The sequence below is a fragment of the Periophthalmus magnuspinnatus genome, chromosome 5, assembly GCF_009829125.3.
Source record: "Periophthalmus magnuspinnatus isolate fPerMag1 chromosome 5, fPerMag1.2.pri, whole genome shotgun sequence".
Lineage (NCBI taxonomy): Eukaryota > Metazoa > Chordata > Actinopteri > Gobiiformes > Gobiidae > Periophthalmus > Periophthalmus magnuspinnatus.
In genome coordinates this window covers 6545259-6568252 of record NC_047130.1, presented here as the reverse complement: position 1 = coordinate 6568252, position 22994 = coordinate 6545259, and the positions used below count along the sequence as shown (strand labels likewise).

The following is a 22994-nucleotide window of genomic DNA, read 5'->3' as shown; positions in this document are numbered from 1 at the left end:
ATCTAGAGCAGGTTAATACGAACATTTTAAGAGCAAAATGATGAGCCTGACAGCAGCAGTTACAGAGAGAGGGATGACAGTTTTCTAATGTAAAGTGAATTAGAGCCAAAGTCAACAGAGCCAGAAGCACGTCCATGATCACTTCCTATTTGGCTAGCAGGTTAGCTATGTCCATTTATATATACAGTCTATGCAATGAACCAACAAAGGGCAGAGGAGAACACAAGTTATATATGCACACACAGAGGAACAAGACACAGGTGAGACACATTAGGGTGGGGCAAGCGATCAATACGACAGGAAGTAAAACTCAAACACACACAGGATTGCAGTCATTACAAAACAAAACTGAGTTAGGATAATGAAATGACTCGAGGAAAATGAACACCATGATAAATTCCAATAGTACAGGTGGTAGAGTGATCATTTTAAAACCCAGACTGTTTACTGTTGTTGTGTCCTTGGGCAAGACATTTTAGTTCATTTGGATTATTCTTTATTGAGGGGCCATGTGCAAATTCATTAATTTTACAAAAGAAATGATTATTTGTGCCAGATTTAGCTACTGCTACTTTCCATCTGCAGTCTCAGGGCAGGTGAGCGTTACAATTTATAATTACATTCACAAGACCTTTTTGCTCATTATCATTAGTAAATCCATTATGTTTCCTAAGCCTACAAGTCCATACAAATACTATATGGTAATTTAAGATGTACTACTACGAGTATGAGCAAGTTAGCAGTGGTGGATGAAGCACTCAATTTTGTTACTTAATTAAATGTACAGAGGTAAAAAAGATACTCAAGTGAAAGTAAATGTCTCACGTGAAAAAATCTCTGTAAGTAAAAGTGTCCTTTAAGAGTAAAAAAGAAACAAATTAACAACACTTGCGTGAAATATTTTTAAAGTGTTAAATGTAGTGATATTGATTAAAAATGATTATGTTATATTTTGATCAACAGTAGCAATACAGTGTCTGTGTAATCCCTCAGTTGTCCAGGTTTCCATAGCAAAAGACAAAGTTTAAATCTGTCAACTGGACAAATCGTTGTAGGATTGAAGACATTTCGCTGCTCATCCAAGCCGCTTCTTCAGTTCTGGTCAGATTGCTGGTGGCCACTGTCACTGTGAAACTATAAACAGCTGTTGTCTTCAGTTTCAGCCTTAACGACCCTATTCAACCGTTAATGGCCCTCTTATTGTTTTTTGTAGCAATACAAATCAGTTTCCTCATTTTTCTCATGAATTTTGTGTATTTATTTTTGTTTGCTCAAACCCGAAGCTCGAACTCGAAACCTTTAGTCAGGATGTTGCCACAAACATGGTAAATCATTAAAAGTACTTTTTACTTTTCAGTCCTGTTCAAAAATGTAGTGGAACAGAAAGTACAGATTACTGCTCTCAAATGTAGTGAAGTAAAAATAAAAAGTATCCACTGTAAACTGTACTCAAGTAAAGTACAGATACCTAAAAATTCTACTTAAGTACAGTACTTTACTACGTGTACTTTGTTACCTTCCACCATTGAAAATTAGTGATTATGTAGCCCTAGACAGCACACATTTTTGTCATACCTGTCTAGTAACCCTGCCGCCTTCTCGTCACTATGGAAACGCTATTCCTTTCAGTGTAATGTCCCACACTATGGCATGAAACCTATCAATCACCATTTTGTACATCCAAGTGAACTTAGCTAGTGAGAATACATGATTTCAAGGTATTTAAAACCAATAGAAACACCTGTAATTGAATAAGAAATGGAATATCGATAATTTAATGCCATACTGTGGAACATTTCAGACAGATGGCAGTGTGCTCCCCCAGAAAATAACATACTTAGGTGATATTATTACTTTGCTTGGAATATTCCCAAGTGTTCCCTCAGAAAATGACATACTTTGGAACATTCCTGGAAAAGCAATAATATCTCCATGGAGACAAGCAGGTGGCAAAGTGTTCCCCCAGTAATTGATATGCATCTTAAATGGTTTTGAAAATGGCTAAACAAATCCATTGTTATTCATTTAAGTGAAATCTACTCAAAAAATCTCAAATTAAACCCATTAAAAGAGAGATTATTTCTTATAAAAAAGATTACTTTTTTAATAAGAGAGATTCTAATTGGTATAAAAGAGATTATAATATTAATGTGAATGCCATTTTATTCTTTATGAAACACCTCCTTCTTATCATGTGCTCGCTCTGGGCCACCATGCTACCGTCACACTCTGAAAATATAGTTTATTAGCTGACATACAAGTCAATTTACTTTGTCCGAGATTATATAAAAGCAATTAATTTCCCACACAACGCACAGCAGAATAAATCACAAATACAAAACATTCATGACCAAAAGTTGCCTAAGGTCTTCAACATCAACAAAATAAACTCAATTTGATCCATGTGGGCTCCAGTAGCACTGTGGGGGCATCCGCCGGTTCACAGTGTAGGGAATTTTTTCATTGTCCAGAGGAACAAAAAACACAATTTGTACTGAGAAAAATAATGGAATATCAACAATTTGTTTTTGTTTTCAGCGAACTGTAAAAAGCACTTGTTTTGGGACCTGATAGTGTTATAATTAAACCCTTAACTTTTTAGCTTTTTGAATAAACAGGCATTATTATGATTAACTGTATTTTCGAGCTATAATGTTGGAGAATGATATAAACCAAACGACATACTTACTTACAAGTACTGGGTGATATGACAAAAAATGTTTCCTTTTTTCTATTTTTCATTTTGATCGATCTCAATTTTTGATGATGGTTTTCAGTATTAATTGCAGTACAGACTTAATCATAGCAATCTATCAGAAAAACAGCCCAGATTTTTTCTCAAAAAAACAAACAAAAAAAAAAGTTTCCAAACACATACTTTTACTGACTGATTGTGGATAATATTGACTTGATATTAAAAATGAATCTTTTTTTTTGTTGTTTGTTTGTTTTCTTGTCTCAATACACCAGAAGTGGGCTTGGTCAGCTTTCTATTCTTTCACGCTATTTTGGTTATTTTTATTTTCAACTAATCTTTTTGCAGTCTTTTCAAATAATTTTTCTCTAACAGACAATATTGTATTTTAATAATCACCCCCCTACATTTTTTATGCTTTTTTTTTTAGGTTTATTTGAGCAAAAAACATGTTTTACAATTCCATTGTGCTCTACGAGTCTGTGGTCGACTTTTTGGAGTATTCTACCTAAGCCTGTCATACCTACTATCCATCTTATAGGAAAGCTGGGACTATCTATTTTGGGGTTCAAAATTTATCATGTGTTCAGTTTATTAGTAAAAGTGGGGAAATTTGGGGTATTTTTGCTGTAGTACAATAAGATTCAAGCTGCAGAGGGTTGCTCATGCCATTTAATGATACTGTCTATTTAGAACTGGTTTACTTGGATTATCTTGCATTATTGTTATTTTTTCAGTTTTATAAAGTAGTTTCAATATTATTGTTTATGGCAGTATATGTCTGTAGTTATATACAGTATCGCGCTTCAAAATTTGTAATTGTGGCCTAATTCTACCATGTTATAACATCAGTCCCTCATCAAAAACATTCTGAAGAGGTTTTAGATGCCATTCATGCATGTTTGAGTAATCTAGCGATCCTTCCTGGGCTCTTTTCGAAGCTTAGCTGTAAGATTCTGTCCAATGCTCAGCCCACAAGTCTACCTAACCAATGCTCCTCTGCAACAATTTTATGAATATCACATTAATATACAAAAGCAACAAAACAACTAACTTTTTGATAAATTTCCCACCTTTATGACTGGGCTATATAAATGCTACATAAACATACACACTTTTTGCTGGAACGACCACGGGTCCTTGCAAGCTCTGGATTGGACTATTTCTGACAGGTCTTATTTGCATGTTTCCTTCTGGCACCGGTGCCATGAAAAAGGACATGTCATTTGTCGCCCTTCTCTTTGACACGCTGCTACATGCTACAGTATTTTGGTAACTCATACAATGTAGCCGCTAGCTAAAATGTGACTGAAGTCATTGAGCTGTGTACCCAACACAATGCAGACCTCAGGCAGAGTGACGGTACGTCCATAGAAGTGCATTGGTAGTGAGGTGGAAAATCCCATGTGGGCAGAATGGTATTTCAAGTGCGAAGATAATGAGATATATAGTGGCGTTTTTTGGTGCTAGGCTAATAAACAAAATATATGCTAACATACTGGACAGTGTTGTCAAAATATTAGTTTGTCAGAATGATTTTTAGTCTTGTTTGATCTTCTCATCTTTCACTGACTGCTGATGTAAGGTTTGCCAGTGTAAGGTCAGATACAAGTTGCCAAAAATATGTCTAACTTGGGCTGGGCGATATTGTTATAAAAATGATGAAGTACTTTGTAGTTCAATGGTGCTGAATTCTCATTTTTTTCATGTAGTAAAGTAAAATGGGTTTTGTCCCAGTCATAGACTGTATATATCTGTGTATATAAATGGACATAGCTAACACACTAGCTGCCAATTAGGAAGTGATCATGTCTACAAAGTGGTTCCTTCAAGCTCTGGTTGCAGTTCACTTTCTGTTGAAAAATCACCACCCCGCTCTTTGTAACCGCTGCTGTGAGCCTCGTCATTTTGGTCTTAAAATGTTCGTATGACGTCACACTCCCATTATACAGTCTATGGTCCCAGTACAGATATATTGTAAAAGCAGCAGCAGGCGGACATTAGACCACTGTGTGTTGTCTGCATAATTATAAAACATTTTTTATTGTCTGTGAACCTGGTTAAGCTAGTTTGCATGCTAGCGTTCTCGTGACGTCAAACCTCCACACTGGTCTCTAAGAGTTGTGAAAAGCACTTATGAACTCATCACTGTAAATAATAAGGACGCTAGGATTGGTTGAAGAGAGTGAGGAATAAGTTCGGACCACTGCAAACCATTTGACAGGAACTCTTTGAGTTTTTCACATTTTTAGACAAAGAAAAGTAGGGTGGCCGTTTTAATGCAGCTCTGTGCTCAAACACTGACATTTTTCTACTTACTCATTCTGGTCAGTCTGTTACAGTGAGTGAGTGATGAGATTAACCGATCATAGTGAATGTAAACTCTCAGAAGCATATTGCTCTAGTAACCTCTTAAAGACAGTAGAGCTTTAGAGTTTTTTGTGTGACATATTTTTTGGCATATAACCCACTTTTTGCATCTATGAACTGATCTTTGGGCAGGTTGGTCCCAGTGCCTTGAATTGAATAAGTTTTTATGTTGAAAAATGTTTCTTTGTGTGCATGGAGTAAAGATACAGATAGCATGTTTGTTGCGAAAATCCAATTTTGTTTCCTATTTCTTATTGTGTGTTTTATGCCACCAGCTGTTTAGTGAATTGAGAATTGATAGCCTAATAATATTTCAAATACAAAGTGTCATGACTTGCCTTAGTCACCCACTGAAATGAAATCTGCAAAACGTATTTGGTTGAACACTATAAGCTTCAAATATTCCGTCTTCCAGAATATCTGCGCCCCTAACTTGCTCTCCTCAATCCCACTGATCAGATTGCTATGCAGCCTCCATCTAAAAGGTGTTATATGCTGTTTGGGGGCGGTTGAGGCATGCCTTCATTCCCCCTCTATATATTATTCATTTTAATACAGCCAAGCCATAAAACTGCGTGTGCGTAGAGGCTAGCTCGCGACACAATCTTTCCCATTCAGCTTGCTGAGGTGAAATAGGAAGCATGGACCTCGTGATGTAGTACTTAGCCTAAGCTGATATTCGAACAGTGTAGGGAGATATAGGGTGATATTATATTCCGTAAGTGCTAACCATCAGGGCTGCAAGATGAATAGAGATCAAATCAAAATTGCAACTTGAATGGACAAAAATCTCTGTTACCAAATCTCTAAGTATTTTTTATGTGCAATTATTTCCTCAAAATATCAGCTTAAAAACGAGGTTAGATCTGTACAAACAAGTTCTGAAATGTGATTCTTGTATTAGTTTGTCAGTTTATATTTCAGTCTTTTTGTCAGTTCTTCTTGATGTGTTTAAAATGTGAACTTTGAACAGAATCCTATTATTAAAGGAGACATTGTGCAAAATCAACTTTATAGAACTTTAAGCCATGTTGTAATTATTTTTCCCTTCTCATTCACCCTCTTGAAGATGTATTTGGAGTGATTCATGTATGTTTGAGTAATCTTTATTCTCCTGTATTCAAGACGTCATTGCTACAATCTACACATAGACTGTATATATAAATGGACATAGCTAACCTGGTAGCCACGTTCTAAATAGGAAGTTATTATGAGTATGGTTCCGTCTCCATCGACTTTGGCTCCAGTTCACTTTACATTGAAAAATTGCCACCCCTCTCTCTGTAACTGCTGCTGTCAGGCTCATCATTTTGGTCTTAAAATGTTCATATTAACCCGCTCTACATGATCCTTGTATTTTTATTTCACTATTGTGTCTGTAACTCTAACTGTATGAACATTAATAACAGACAAATGAGGCGCCTTCTTTCACTGAGATCCCTCCCGCTAGCCTTAGCAACAGTTTTGATTGACAGCGTTACTCACTCTATGCTACACCGGCAGGAAGGGGTGTTACGTTGAACAGCCTGGCTCCGGATTGACTCATTGGTTGCTATGATACTCGAGGTTGTAATGCCAAGTATGGAACTCGGGTCCAAATTTGCCCCTATAACCGCTAGCCTCGATGAGCTTCATTTAATCAAACTTTAAGGATGACGTCACTCTCCCTTAGTCCACTTCTTTATACAGTCCATGGATCCACCCATGTTTTCACCACCACCGGTACATGTTAACTGCGCTGTACTTACTTCATTCTCCAGTTTTATTTTCTTAATCAGTGATGCACGTATGACTCAACAGACTCCCATAGCCATTTTGGTACAAATGAAAAATCCACTGCTTAAAATGGCCACATAATGATCCACTGGTGTCAGAGGTTAAAGCAGACAAAAACACAAATTACATCTTCTTTGCAAGGCCAGAAAATAGCAATTAGGTACTTTTTCCTAAACCACCCAGCTCCATTAACCAGTAATATGTCCTCTCTCCATCTCTTCTTCTTCTCATCCATCTTTAGGAATCATCATGACGGCTGTGGCAGATTTGGACCGTGAAACTCAAGATCGCTATGAGCTGGTCGTCAAGGCAACAGACATGGCAGGACAACTGGGCGGGCTCTCTGGCTCCACCACGGTGACCATAGTGATCACTGACGTTAATGACAACCCTCCACGCTTTCCTCAGAGTGAGTTTCTGTATCTGTCTTCTATCAGACTTGTATAGAAAAGTATAGGGGACAAATGGACAGTCGGGGAAAAAATGAACAAAATAGATGGTAGTGGAAAGATGGAGAGAAGAAAATAAGGGACGTAAAAGCCTGACACACTCAAATATTGTCTCACGTGGTTAATATACACTGTAAAACCCCACAAGTTAGGACTTATCAAACAAATTGCACAAAAAGTTGAGTAGAAGAAAATGCAGTTTCGAGTTCACATCCTGTCTATCTTTAAGTAGTACATACCCTAAAGGTGTAAGTAGTTTGTAATACTTTTTATCTCTTTTCAACAAAAAAAATAGTGCACAAAACTTAAAACATTTCAGTACCTTTTATACAAAATGTTTAACTGTGTTACTAAAACGTTTTTTTAAACAGTACTGCCTCAATTTTAGTATATGCACTGAAATTGTATCTAATATACAAAATGCATTTGTAACAATACATATGGAACCATATGTGTTTTTGAATGGCATTTTTTATCAAGCAGCTTTTTAAAATACAACTCCAACATTGTGTTGGTACAGAATTAGAAACGTGATGGTACTGATGTTTCTCAAGTCGAAGTGAGACTAGTAATCAATATATTTATAGGATGTAGTAATAATACATAAGAATAGTTGTGGTATTAAAAAGCACCATATAATCACAATCAAAATGATGTAAAAGGTAAACTTTAAAATACTGTCATATTGGCAAAATACAATGCCAGAGTTTGAACTATGAGAGTAATATGTAACTTTTCTTGCTTGTCCATATAATATGTTTTTGCTTTGTCTGGAATGTACAACACTATGGCATTAATTATATCAGTCTTGCATTTATTCAATTCCAGGTGTTGAAACACATTCATTCTTACAGCTCTGACCTGAAACTTGAACTGGTGGCATCACCTACTCGTCTCCATGGAGATAGATATGTGCAATGTTATGCTGTGGAACATTAGGAGACTCACAGGCGGCTGACCCTAAACCAGAAAAGTGATTTCATGTACCTTTAACTGACATCAAAGTATTATGATATTAAAATAACCACCTGGGGTTGGGACTCAAATGCAAGCACCTGGTAGCTGGGCCTTTGCCCACAGGGCTCGGCTGGGGATATGGGCAAAGAAGGACAACATGGCTCCGCCCTCTTATTGGCTCATCACCTGCAGAGGGGTTCATAGGGGTCGGGTGCAAAGAGGACTGGGCAGCAGTTGAGGACAGGTGACTGCCCAGTCCACGGACACAGCATCTGGCTGTGGCAATGTGGAACGCCACCTCACTCGGAGGGACGGCGCCTGAGCTCGTGCAGGAGGTTGAGGGGTACTGGCTAGTTATAGTCGGGCTCATCTCTGCACACAGTTTGGGCTCTGGTACTCAACTCCTAGAGAGGGTTTGGACTCTCCACTTCTCTGGCATTGCCCATGGGGAGAGGTGGCGGTGGACCATGTTCTCCACCCCCATTGTCAATGCGGCTGCTCATAGCTGTGGTCGCAAGGTCTATGGTGCCTGTCATGGCCGCAACCCCTGATGGATGCCAGAAGTAAGGGATGCCATCATGCTGAAGAACGTCTTGGGACTCCCCCGGAAGTGCTGGAGCAGGTGTGTGTGGAGAGGAAAGTTTGGGCCACCCTGCTCAGACTGCTGCCTCCGCGACCCAGTCCCGGATAAAGTGGAAGAAAATGGATGGATAAAATAATCACATTGTCAGAAATGTGTGGTGCATTAAGAAGTACTATTTGTTCAAAAAATATTATCATTGAAGGATGCAATCTAACAATTTATGTATTTGTGTTACGCAGTACTCAGTAGATCCATAGCATAGAATAGCAACTCGCCAAACGTTTTAGAGCAGTTCTGGTCAGATTCCTGGTGGACACTGACATCTATCTGAAGGGAGGCACTAACTACACTGAAACTAACACACCTATTTGTTTACAGATTCTGTTTTCTAGCTAGATCTATTGAACTACACTTTGGCTATGGATCATACCTGGGGGACTACACAGACATCTACTTCCCCAGTAAATAACATCTACCATAGTTTATCAACTGTTGAATTGTATTTTATATTATAACACACATAGGAGCAGATCATTTCTTGTGAGCACCGCTTATAACCCAGGGTCACAAAGGGCAAGACAGAGAAGGAATAAACAAAGCACAAATTTGAAACTTGTACACAACATATAATGAGGGAGGACATCCAAGCAGAGTCACAAGATAAAAGATGCTTAATATTGTTTTCGACCTGCAGGCCACTAATTTCACCACTATGGCATCATCCACTATATAACAACTTCGGCAACAAGCCCCCCAACTTTAAATTTATGGCACACATCGCTTAAACGGTAAACAATAGCACAATAGTTTTTCAAAAGTGAAGAAGTGACGCGTTTCAGTGCACAAAAGATCTGTTCTCTTTGGGCACGGCTCCACAAAGAATCAATATGGATGATGGTGGCCTCATTGTAATGTTATGGATTTGTCACAGGGTTTTTGAGTTTAATGGTTTTAAAATAGCATCTCATAGCAACTTGCTTTCTCAAACATGGCATTTATTGTGTGGGTGATATGGGTGCTTGTTCTAGCCCACAGAATCTGGTGCAATGCCATGTGTAATCTACAGTGGTTTGTAAAGCATGAATCACAAAATTGATAGTACTATGTGAGTATGGTTACTACGGACTATGCAGACTAACTTTTGGCAAAATATTAATAGTTGTTTCAAATAATGACTCAAATAAGTGTGATTATGATGATTTTTTTTTTTCAAGATGGAGCAGTCCAAGTAAACAACATGGCCCAACCATAGACTGTATATATAAATGGACATAGCTAACCGGCTAGCTGCCACGTTCCAAATAGGAAGAGATCATTAGCGTGCTTCCAGCTCCTTCATCTCTGGCTCCAATTTACTTTATATTGAAAAATTGTCACCCCTCTCTTAAAATGCTCGTATTAACCAACTCTACATGATCATGGTATTTTTATTTTGCTGTTTTGTCTGTAATCAAGATATGAACATTAATAGCAGACAAATCAGGCGCCTTCTTTCCCAGAGCTCAGTCCCACTAGCTTTAGCAAAAGTTTGATTGACAGTGTTGCTAAGTGTGTGCTAAACCAGTGGTGTGGCAGGGAAGGGTCTTCATCAGCCTCGCTCTGGATTGGCTCTTTGGTTGCTATGATACTCGTGGTTGGAATTCCGAATATGGAACTCGGCTTCAAATTTCCCCTGTAACTTTAAGACCTGATGAGCTTCATTTGGCTGGAACTGAATGCTATGGGCGATGTCACACTCCATTAGTCCACTTTTTTATACAGTCTATGGTCCAAAGGACATCACCATAAGCCATCTGATTACATTCTGTTACACCATTTTCTCTAGTAACAATTATCTATAGAAGTTACTTTAGCAGAAATTGTAGTAAATCAAAGTTAGGGGTTATTGCAAAAAAAAACAAAAAAAAAAACAAACACAAAAAACACACAAACATCAAATACAGTGATAAATATGTGCTAAACTAGCCATTGCATCCAAAGAGATTGTGTCATTGTCTAATTTGAATCATTTACAGAATTTGACAGTTGGCTGTAAATTCATTCACTCCCCAGAAATGGTTAAAAATATTATCTGTTTGTTATAAGCTATATAGGCTATAGTTATAGTTTGCCATTCATTTAAGTTAAATGGAGTTTGCAAAGAAAGTTCTATAATGTCCATTTTTATAAAATATTGTACATGTAAGGTACAGTCATCTAGCCTTGATGTTTCTATGTAGCTGCAGATCTGTTTGCCCTGGTTTAACTATGTGAAGTTAAATACATGTATGATGTAGTTTACCTCCAATAATACTTCCATTGCTGTACTGCTGATGCCAATATTGTGTCCTTCTATTTTTTTTTTTTTTTTTTGCTGTTGTGTTTGTATATAAACTGTACATAGTGTAAATATATTTGTCTGTGGTAAACAAATACACCATTTTAATAATATTAGTGAACACCTGTTTATAGTATTTTTCGTAGGATTCCACTGAACAATTGTAATCTCATAGTTTATTTCAAACTGTTATTTGTATTCATTAGTTTTCCTGTCACATGATTGGTAAGGTGACTGTCTAGACTTGTGTAAAACAGGTGTGAAACTGAATCCTTTATGTCTGAAGAAGGGCTTGACCCAGAAATGCCACATTGTGGTGCTATTAAAATAATTTTAAAAATTGGGAGCTCCAAAGAACTGCAGTGCCGATCGGTTCCTTTTTTCCTAATAAACCAACCAACCTAATTAACCAACATTTTTGCACTTGTGCCAATGCGTTTATTAAATGTTGACGCAAATTTGGTTCGGACTCAAATTGGGAAATCACAGATACCATTGTTTTAGTATCAAGCCCTTGTCCCAACTAGGCCACCATATGACCAGCACCTGCATAAAGAGGCAATGTGGGGTTTTACTTAGTACAGTGTGCCAAAAAGTGCCGCTACTGTAAACAATAATATTCTATTTCTCCGCATTAGTTATTTCAAAATGTTATGCCTTTAAGCTCAGAAAATGGACTAAAACTCCAAATTATTAATGAATATTCTCAATTTACAAAACTCAGCTAATTCCCTAACTAAATAAATGGCTTGCACTAACACATTGCTCTACAATTACCTTAACAAATACACTTTCTTATCATGATAATAGACTTGTTGCGCATTAGCATTAGAGCAATTCCTCCCAAAGCAGCAGAAGTTGTTTTTATCTCAATAAAGCCATTTGCATGATGAATACCTTGGAGCAATTTGGTTGAAAATAAATCGTGTTTTTCCTCCTTAGAGGCGTTTGCCACTTAATTCCATCCTCTTTCTTGGAGTCTTTAAACCATAACACTATTACTTTTGTTACAGATGGGAGAAGCAGGCTGACAGTTGCCTGATTGTATTTGATATCCCCACACCTCTGTATTTCTGTTTAAATCCTTTTTCTCATCTCGGCAAATCATATTTACTCCGTCAGTGGGATAAACTAGGTGGGATTAGATTGCAGTGGGGACTCTATAAGATACAGTCCAAGATGGCGCACTACACTTTGATTGGTTTCCATAATTTCTCTGTAGTTATGATACAAGAGACATATGGCAGGCTTAGTTGTATTGTCAGTGTAGTTATGAAAAATCTTCTTTCATTTATGCATTTGAAGCGCAGTTTTAGATCCATTAGTGTACACATTGTTGTTTGCATGGTTGAAGTTTATGATTATATATCGTCAACAAGAGAAGATATAAATAGCTGTTTTCAAGGAATGCGAAACTTTGAATATTGAGTAGCTATATTGCCTGTAATGTTTTCAAAAAGCTGCAAGTAAGAACTGTTGTAATTAAAGGAGCTGTACCACACTAAACTTTGCATGGCCCCAGTACAGATACATAGTAAAAGCAGCTCTTAGAGTAGAAATTAGTGATGCTCCTTTGTGGGATCCGAATATTTTGGATCCATTCTCTTCAAAGAGCCGTTCAAAAGACTGAATCTTTTACTATTTATTTAGATGACAGAAGCCAACGAGTGAACTCATAACTGTTATTGTGTTTTTGTGCTCAGATTTCTCACTCGTGTTGCCTACTCTGCTTCTGTGTTGATTCTTTTGTTGGTTCAGTGTTAATCAGCGTAATAGTGCATAAAAATTGGAAAGAAAAAGATACGGTTCTTTTAAAAAAATGAGATTCGGTTCTGGCCGTTCACGTTAAGAAACCTTTCAAAAGAGCTGATTCATTCACAAATGTCACACTAGTAGAAATGAGACCACTGTGTGCTTCTAATTATAAGGTGTTTTTATTGTCCACTCTTTAACACTGAAAACGAACTTCTCCCTGGCATTTAACACTCGCTAGACAGGATATCTCGGTGTTTTATTTCTCTTTTTCTATTTATCATGTTATCTGTATATTTGTTCTTTGTTGACTTTTATCTGAAGCACTTTGGGAAGCTAAAGTTGTTTTTAAATGTGGTATATAAATAAAGTTGGATTCCATGAAACCAGGAAGTAAGGCTGGTGCGCTGTTAGCAGGCTAGTTCTTGCATTACGGTGACTGCGAAACTCCACTCTGGCCTCTGAAAGTTATGAAAAATGATTATAAACTCGTTGCCAATACATTTGAAAAGTGATGAATATGGGACCACTACAAACAGTGTAAAATGAAAGGTAATTGGTGATACTTTTTGGGTTTCATTTTACACATTTTACTTACTTTACTTACTTACTTTTGTGCATCTGAGGCGGCAGTGGGAAGAACTTAGTCAATGTAAAAAGACAACAAAAGCTTTCAGAGGAAATAAAAGCAGATGGCCTGTGTTGGTGTTGTTTTATTTTCTAAACATGCAGGTATGTTCATCCCGTGTTGGTGCCATACTGCCAATTTGAAAAAAAAAAAAGTATTAAAACTCAAAAAAACCTCCATGTACCATCTTTCTGTGTAAATATCTCATGTTACAACATATTTGTAACATGTGGCTTATATTCAGGTGCGGCTCATATATGCACAAAATGTCTTTTCAAATTTAGCTGGTGCGGCCTATATTCAGGTGCGCTCGATAGTCCGAAATTTCTGGTATATATATTTTTTTCAATCAGTATTCTCTTTCTGCTTTATTTATTGTATTATTTATTTCATCATTATTGTGCAAAATAGTCTAGCCTGGTTGGACAACGAATTCTTTTCACCAAAATTGACCTTGTTTTGTCGTGGTTGTGTAAAATTGGAAGACCTGGCTCGCTGTTCTGATAATCCATGTTTATATTCCACGGAACTTTCAGTGTTGAACAGCCTTTTGTCATAGATGTGGAAAAATAGAACTGGCTGATCATCAAACTTTTATATAGAAATGCATTTTTACTCCACAAATCCCTTGAAAAACCTCAAAACATGTCTGCAGATAAGTACACAGAAGAATGTGCAGAATTAACTTGGCGTTGTACCTGCTGCAAAACATAAAGAGCTAGTGTATTTTAAAAGGTTTGCTGTGGTAGAAAGTTATTCCGCACTTTTCTAACACATCAAAACATTGAAATTATTCTCCCTGATGAGTTTATAAGCGCTTTTCACAACTATCAGAGCAGAGTTTTGTTGTCACCGTAATACTAACAACACCTAAAATACTTTGTAATTAGATGCAGACAGCTTTTTGTACTTTGGCAACATTCATTGTGGTTTCAACTAGGATATTCATATTGGTTTTCCAGCTGTAACAGTGAGATGTATTTACCTTGACATGTTTGGGCTGCTAGCTGCGAGCCATCCACAGAACTGTCACAGGTTCACTTAGTGGTGAAGTGTCACAAATCAGCTGTTGTTACTTTCTGTAGGCGTGGTCTGCCTGATGGACCTGCCAGGTCGCTCAGACTGACTACGCCTCCTGTCGCCCGGTGGTCTTTAGAGAAGAGTGTCCCAGGTGTGTGATAAAACCAACACTCCTACTTCATAGTTGCTTCCTGACTTCAATAGCCTCACATTTTGGTTTTACAGTTGTTGGTTTTTTTTATATTTTAGTTGGTTTAAACCTAAAAGGACTCTCTCTGAACTGAATCGTCACTACCTAAACCCCAGCACCTGCAGCCAACCGTGCCGCTGCAGCAGGTTCTGAGCTTTCACATGAGGCATGACCTGTCCATATACTGAGAATGACAAAAACTTGTAGTCATCCTCTATTTGCAGGTTGAGATCCTGGCAACAAGGATTCACTTATGACTGTAATACTTTTTTTTTTAAGAGGACAGGTTGCATACAGTTCCTTTAACGCCAACTCCTTGTGTGTTATTGACAGAGATGTACCAGTTCACAGTATCGGAGGGCGCTGCCGTGGGAACTCCGGTTGGACAAGTGGTGGCTACGGACGCGGACATGGGCGAAAACACGGACATGACCTATCTGATCAAAGAGGGCGGAGATCTCTTCAAGGTGACCACCAACGTAGAGACGCAGGAAGCCGTGGTCTCTATCAAGAAGGTGAGGACTGGAACTTTTTTATAGTTTTGGCCGAAGTTTTGCTGACATAAAACCTCCAACCTGAATTTTATCTCCAAAGACATTCAGAACTCACACTTTCCTGGCACCTGTCAAGAACATCCACATTTCTCAGCAGTAAATCAAGTGTTTCTGATAGTTTGGAGGATTATGTAACTCATAAAATCCAGTTTTTTGTAGATTTTATTGTATTATATAGTGGACATTGAAGTTTTGGTGATGAGTAGTTCTTGTGGATCAGCTAATGTTTGGCAGTTGCTGTCAGAATCGGTCTTCAAGGGTTGCATTGGTTCAGCTGCCTGTCACACAATGCACTCTTTCTACCAGGAGAGATGGCAACAAGATTAGCATATGCCACAAACAACAACCTCCAAGATATTATCATTTCTAACCATGTTTACTTGGATGATTTTAGCGCCTGCAGAAACATAGCTAGGCATGCAGTTAAGCAGATCATAACACTCATTTAATGGACAAATTAGCATTGACAGTTATTGAATGTTAACTAGCTGGATGGTTTGGGGACTGGCAACCAAACAGCTACGTATGTCTTTGCAAGAGTTAGTGTTTAGTTCCTTACAGGCTTTGTCCAAACTTCATCCATATCTTTACTTTGTTTTGCATTTAAATGTTGAGTTAAGGTACATCGGCCTGTGGGAACGGTCAGGATGAGTACATTGCTGATCACTGTGGTATCAGAATCAGTATTGCGTATCGAGTCTCCAGTCTATTCCTTATTACTGAAATCAAGTTTGAAATGTTAGAATCGTGAGTATTAGACTAGTGTATATGTTTTAGCTGTTTTTTTGTAATATAACATTGAGTGATTAGGCTACTCCTGTCCGCTTCAGATGTAATTTCACAAAACAAATACAGCAACCTCAGTGGGTCTCATTTGAATTTCTCCCTTGTTTGTATTCATTTGACCTTCCAGGACTTTGTTTGAATGAGAATTTTATAAACAAAAGCTTTTTGTTCATTTAATGAGGGTAAATTGTAGATTTGATGAGCTTTTACTCATCATTAGCTTGCCCTAAGTTGTTGATTCATGCATGTTTGAGTAATCCAATATTATGCTGCATTTGAGGCTTGAGTGCTCTGTTTTCACCTATCCCCTAAATCTAGCACATGACTGTGATGTGACTTTGAAGACTCGGGACCAATTAGTTCTGCAGTTTTAAAGAGGAAGTCAATGGACCCATTTCGATTATTAAGCAGCTTTAAATGAACAATGGGAAAAAAGTGAAATAGTAGTAGTAGTAGTAGTAGTAGTAGTAGTAGTAGTAGTAGTAGTAGTAGTAGAGTGTTTGTCCACTGATCCAAAGGTTGGTGGTTCGAATCCCTCTTTTGACATAAACATCACTGGTTGAGCGGTCTGATCCACTGACCCAAAAGTTGTGGGTCAGCTCCCACAGATGAATGCTGTTGTTGTGTCCTTGGCCAAGACACTTAACCCACCTCGCCTCCAGTTTCTCCATGTATGAATGGGTGAGTGTAAATTGCTTTGAGTTTCTGGAAGGTGGAAAAGCGCTATATAAAAATGTGACCATTTACCAATATGTCTCCTTTAAAGCTACCATCTGTAATTGGATTGGGCGACCCACCCCTGTTGTATTCTCACATATCACCACTAGATGCTACCTATGTTACTGCAGTCTGATAGCGTACCAGATTTGTGCTGAGTGAAAAAGACCAGAGAGCAAAGATGGCTCTGAACAAACGCCAGATGAGGGAAGGTGGGAACAGGTTTCACATCTGCCATTTACTGGTGAAAAAAATCAAATAAGCTGCCAGATAGTAGCTATAAGGGCCTTAAATAAACTACTTTAGAAGGATTTAAGCAACTTTTGTTATACTTTTTTTTTTACTATCCAACCTTGAGCACTTAACTAAATTGTTTAAACAGGACACTATGAATATAAGGTGCCCGCTCAATTATCCGATGTTCATTATCAATAAAAGTTAAAAGGCTGATAAAAGCTGACACATATAACTCTTTTTTAATGAATCTCTATGTGTTTAATAAAACGTCCCTTCCCTTACTTTTCAGCCTCTGGACTTCGAGACCAAGCGCACACACAATGTAGTGGTGGAGGCGGTGAACAAGCACGTGGACCCTCGCTTCGTAGACCTGGGCTCATTCAGGGACCAGACCATAGTGCGAGTGAGCGTGACGGACATCGACGAGCCGCCCGTGTTTCAGCCAGCAGAGGGCACTGTGCTGGAGGTGCAGGAGGACGCCAAAGTGGGGGCGCTGGTGGGTGTGGTCAGCGCGCGGGACCCAGATGTGGTGAACAAGCCTGTCAGGTAGGATCATCTCATTTTTAGGGGACTGTGAGTTTATCTGGTTAAACTGACACAACTTTACACTACCAGTCAACAGTTTGGACACACTTTTTCATGTATGTTTCTTCTTTATTTTCATGATTATTTACATTGTAGGCGCTCACTGAAAGTGTCATCACTATGAATGAACACGTGTGGAGTGTAGAAAAAAATAAACCCAAATAACTCCAAACTTGTTTTAGATTCAAACAAATACAAACTCACACCCTTTGCTTTGAACCCTAGTTTGCACGTTTGGCATTTCTTAACCCTGACATGGCACACCTGTCGCTACCAGCAGCGCAAAGGGTGGCTACTTTGAGCATTGGAATATAAAATGTATTTATTTTTTAATTCTATTTTTTTACTACATAATTTCATATATCTTCATATATTCAGTGTTTTGTTTACATAAAAAAACGTTCTACAAAACTGAATGAGATGTTGTGTCCAAACGTTTGACTGGTTGTGTAGGTTATAGGAAAAATTTTAAATTTACCTACAAATGGAATGTTCCTCATCAGTCTTTTCTTTTATTATGGCAATAGTCAACACCACATAATAACACAGTAATACAGTTTTTACTTCTTGTGTTCTTTGATTTAATGTACACAATTGTATTGTTTTTGTCAAACAATTAATCAATTAAACACCTCATATTTGCAGAATACCATTTTTTGCAAATGCCTTTAAAAATCCATATATTTTTGTAATATAATAATCATCTATACATGCTTGCTTGCTTTATACATATAAAAACAAGATAATTACACAAATCAGTTATTAAAAATGAAAAAAGCCTTAGTTTATATTTATCAGCCCATTCAGTCCCTGAATGAGCGGATAACAACAATCTAGTAGGAAATGCTCTGCACTGGTAAAGCCATAAATGAAAAACCTTCATAGCAAATTCCAGATCAAAGTCAAATCAAAGAAACCTTAAAATCCAAAACCAGACAGCCCACTTTCCCTCCCAGGTCTGTTTGTGATAACCACTTGTATATCCTGTTTTAATCTCGTGCACTGGCTTTAGCAGAGCTGTGTCCTCAGAGGAGCTACTCTGTGTGTGTGTGCTTATGTGTGCGTCTGTGTGTGTGTGTGAGAGAGGGGAATGTAGATAAGGGCCGCTGTATGGTCCCCCAGACTGAGTGTACTCTGACACACACCTCCCACTGCAAATGCCCCCCATTAAACATGCATGAGGCTCACAGCTGCAGGTGTAATAAACTACACTCTATGGCAGCACTGTCGCTCACTGTTAGAGCCGCCTGCAGCCCGGAGCATGAGACAGGGCCAGGTGCATGTGTTTATGGTACATAGGGGAGCACAAGTTTGGGTGGAGGAGAGAAGAGACTCAACATATATTCTAAAACTGCTTAAAGCTTTAGGCCAGTTAGTCAGGATCACTGAACTGGAAGTTTAAAGGTCCTATATTATACAAAATAGATTCTTAAGAGCTTTACGCCATATTGTTACCTCATCAAAAACATACCTGGAGTTGTGTTAGTGTTGTTTCATTCACACATGCTTGAGTAATTCTGGTTTATTAGTGTGTCTACAACTCTGAAACTCAAAATGCTCCGTTCCACCTAGTGATGTCATGCAGTAGTAAATTTCAAGTTAACAGCTTTTTACCTTTAGTTCAGTAGAGACTGGCAATTCTAGGGCTGAAATCATCCAAATGGTTCTAGAGAAAGTGTGTGGAGTTTAAAAACACTGTGGTGCACTTCCTGTATTACCATATGACAGAGTTTGCATTTTCTTCTTGTGTCTGGGAACGCTCCAGATACCTCCAAACACTCCGGTTTCCCCTGTCAAACCAAAACATCCTGGCAGGTTGACCTAGTAACAGTAAAAAATTGGTTAAATGGAGAAGACAAATTTACCTATGGGGACAATAAATGCTAATCTTACCCTTAAACCAAATTATGGAAGAAATAAAGACTCTTGCAAATAAATCCGCACTTGATGGTTGACTTTGGTGTTTTCTGCCAGTTCAGAATTCAAAAAGCTTGAAAAATCCCAGAATGAAAAGTTATTGCTTTTGAGTGTGTGGACAGGAAAATTAAGAGCAGCTTCAACATTACCAATAGGCACGCTAACAGCTAACAAATGTCATGCTAACTTGATTTTAACTGCCCCAAAACACTAACAGTGATTACTGATTTCACCTTGATTTTAACAAACGTCCTCTGCAATATTTAACAGCTATCATCGTGAACTTTCCAAACCCCTTTTAACCAAACACATTTTCCAATTATTCTTCTCATCATGTTTGGGTAGCGCACACGGTCACTCAGCTCCGTACGAGCGACAAAACGAAGCAGATGGAATCACATATAAAAAAGCGCCATAAAAGTGATTTGCGGTATGTGAGGGGTTCGCCCAGCTAAAACTGATTTTTGGCAGCCATCTTGATGCACTTGTCAAAAATATTCTCATGGATACAGAGAGTGAGTTGAAGAGATTATTGTCACTTTTAGAGGACACGTTCGCTGCTGCACTGCAATGATGTGGATAGCTGTACCATCTGTGCGCAAACAAGCTAATATTTTGTCTAGCAGTCGTGTTTAAAATGGGAAATTAAATAGGGAAGGAACAGCACTAGGTTTATCTGTGAAAAATTGTTATGGGACTGAAAAATCCCAACTCACAATATAGTGTCCTGGAAATAAAATGACACTTGCGAAACCCCCAAATGTAACAATAAATAATGATTCAATGTTTATATTGATGTGCATGTCAATACAAGGTTTAAATGCAATCCAACCCAATATGTGGGGTCGGTCCAGGAGGGATACTCCCTGAAAAGTGCAGATGCTGCTGTGCACAAAGAATTTTCTCTCGTGTTATTCAGAACACCCATTCGCATTTATTGAGATCGAAAAGAAAAAAAAGAAAAAACAACTACTTAATGACCTGCATGTATGGTCGAGCAACAAACAAAGCGTGGTTTACTCCATTCAGTGTAGTGAAGACAGCAGTGAGAGTTATATGGAAGAAACAAAACAGCCACTCCATAAGAAAATGTACCAACACCACTGCAACAACGGCTCGGGAGAGAGCACCCATTAAGGGCCTGAATGATTATGCAAAATATGACTCAGGCACAGTTCACACTTGTGTAGTTCAGTAGACCAACAAACAGAAACTGTAAACAAATAGGTGTGTTAGTTTCAGTGTAGTTATCTCCTCCCTTCAGACAGATATAAGGCAGTGTCCACTAATAATCTGGCCAGAACTGAAGAAGCGGCTTGAATGAGCAGCAAAACATCTTCATTGTAAAAATTTGTCCCGTTGAAAGAATTGAATTTTTTTTTTTGCTATAGATCATACCTGGATGACTGAGGGACTACAAAGATGACCTGCATGTATATTAATTGTTAGTATTATTTATGTGCCTCCTTATACTTTATAATCCTTTTAATGCCTCTTCAGATCTTGAGCTATAGGTTTTTACAATGAGGATTAGAATAATTTTTTGGGGAAAAAGGTGATTTTTCTGTCCTCTTTTGCAATAAAAAGTTTATTTCAAAACATGTAGAAGTAAATACAGGATTAGAAATTTGCTATTTGATAAAGGCAACCATCGAAATTCCAATCTTGTTTTTTTTATTCTTATGGTGGAAATTAACAAAGTATTTTCTACTTCACACTATTTTAACAGGATTGAAAAGTAAAAGTATTTTCCTTTATATTTTTGATACCTGCTAGAAAAAATTGAATACACAAAAATAAGAAATTAATTTGATTGTTTTTGATGAACAAAAAACAAAAAAAAAAAAACAAAAAAACCCAACTCCACTTTAATTAATAGATCTCAAATCTGTACACATAACATAAATGTGTAAACTGGTATTTTTATGTGAAAAGCCATGAATGATAATCTCACTGGTATCTTCAAAAAAGGAGAAATTAATTCAACGAAACCTATAGACCACCTATCTCTCAATCTTTATAAAATCAGACTTCAACTAGACAGTGCACTTGATAACCAAAATCCTCCCCTGGGCTTTTGGTCGACAATGGAACAAAAGCATTGCAGACATAAGCCAGTGCTGTAGTCTCTGTGGGATTGGAGGCTATCTTTATTCTGCTTTAACAATATAGCTAGTGAAATACATGGAAAGACTTAAATCCAATGTCATCCCCACCACTTTAACATAGCCCTCTTGACAATACTACACTACACTACACAGCAGGCCACTGTCTCTGGAGATCTGGGTTTACTATCAAAGACATTAGATATTATAATACCCGTGGCTCCTTATTAAAACATACTATGTGGCCGCGAACAAGACATCCATCGTATTCTAATGTTTTTGAGATAGAACAAAATGAAGAATAAAGCTTTCAGTGTGTTTCTATGTTGTTTTGACAGCAACAAGTAACCAACACAATAGGAAACGCATTAGTGGGTTTTAGAAGCATAAAGACATAATAGTAAGTGGCAGATTCAATAGCTATTAGTGTCATATTCAAAGGATTTTGGCATTAAGATATCGCTATGAATAAACTATACAGATTATAGATTTCAGTGTTAAAGTAGTTTCGTTGTACTAGAGATGTTAAGAGCATTCCTCAAAAAATGAAAATAAATAAATAAACTGTCCAAAATGAGTCTTTATTTTATGACTATAATCCTTTTTTTTTTTTTTTTCGCTTCATTTGGTGCTGGACTGTGGAGACAGCAGTCTAAGCGGGGATGCCCAGACTTCCCTTTCCACACATACTTCCTCCAACTCTTCCAGAGGGATCATGAGGTGATCCCAGACCAGCCAAGAGACATAGTCTCTCCAGCATGTCCTGGGTCTTCCCCGGGTCCCGTCCTGGTCGGACATGCCCGGAATACCCCTCCATGGAGGTGTCCAGGAAGCATCCGGAACTACTCTGAGCTCTTCACCCTGTCTCTAAGGGTGTGCCCAGTCACCATGTGGAGGAAACTCATTTTGACTGCCCTGTATGCGCCATTATTGGTCATTATCCAAAGCTCATGACTATAGGTGAAAGAGGTGAGGGGAGGTGGTATATTGACCAGTAAATCCAGGGATTTGCTTTTTTTCGACTCACTGCAAATGCTGCATCAATCCACCTGTCAGCCTCAAGCTCCATCCTTCCCTCACCTGTGAACAAGACCACGAGATACTTGAACTCTTCCATATAAGATAGGGACTCTACCTGTATGATACACCACAGCATCAAACAGATTTGAAGGTCTTCCACCTGCTCTTATTTGCCTGATATACTATACTTGCCTGGTGTATTGTACTGTCCTGCTTTGTACTGTTTTTAGTTCACAGTACCTCTCTGAGTGTTTCAGTTTTCTGCAGCTAAAACCTGGAACAATCTTCCTGAAGATGTAAGACAGGCCTCTACTTTGACAATGTTTAAATCCAGCC

At 38.0% G+C, this 22994-nt stretch overlaps 1 protein-coding gene across 1 annotated transcript in view; it reads left to right on the top strand.

Annotated features, from left to right (window-relative positions):
• The window catches only part of LOC117370831 (cadherin-22), a 257026-nt gene that overhangs the window by 150012 nt on the left and 84020 nt on the right, over nucleotides 1-22994 (top strand). Inside the window, exons 5-7 of the mRNA XM_055221940.1 lie at nucleotides 7083-7250; nucleotides 15071-15252; nucleotides 17321-17577. Coding sequence (XP_055077915.1) covers nucleotides 7083-7250; nucleotides 15071-15252; nucleotides 17321-17577 — 607 coding nt within the window. The remainder of the gene's footprint in view (nucleotides 1-7082; nucleotides 7251-15070; nucleotides 15253-17320; nucleotides 17578-22994) is intronic.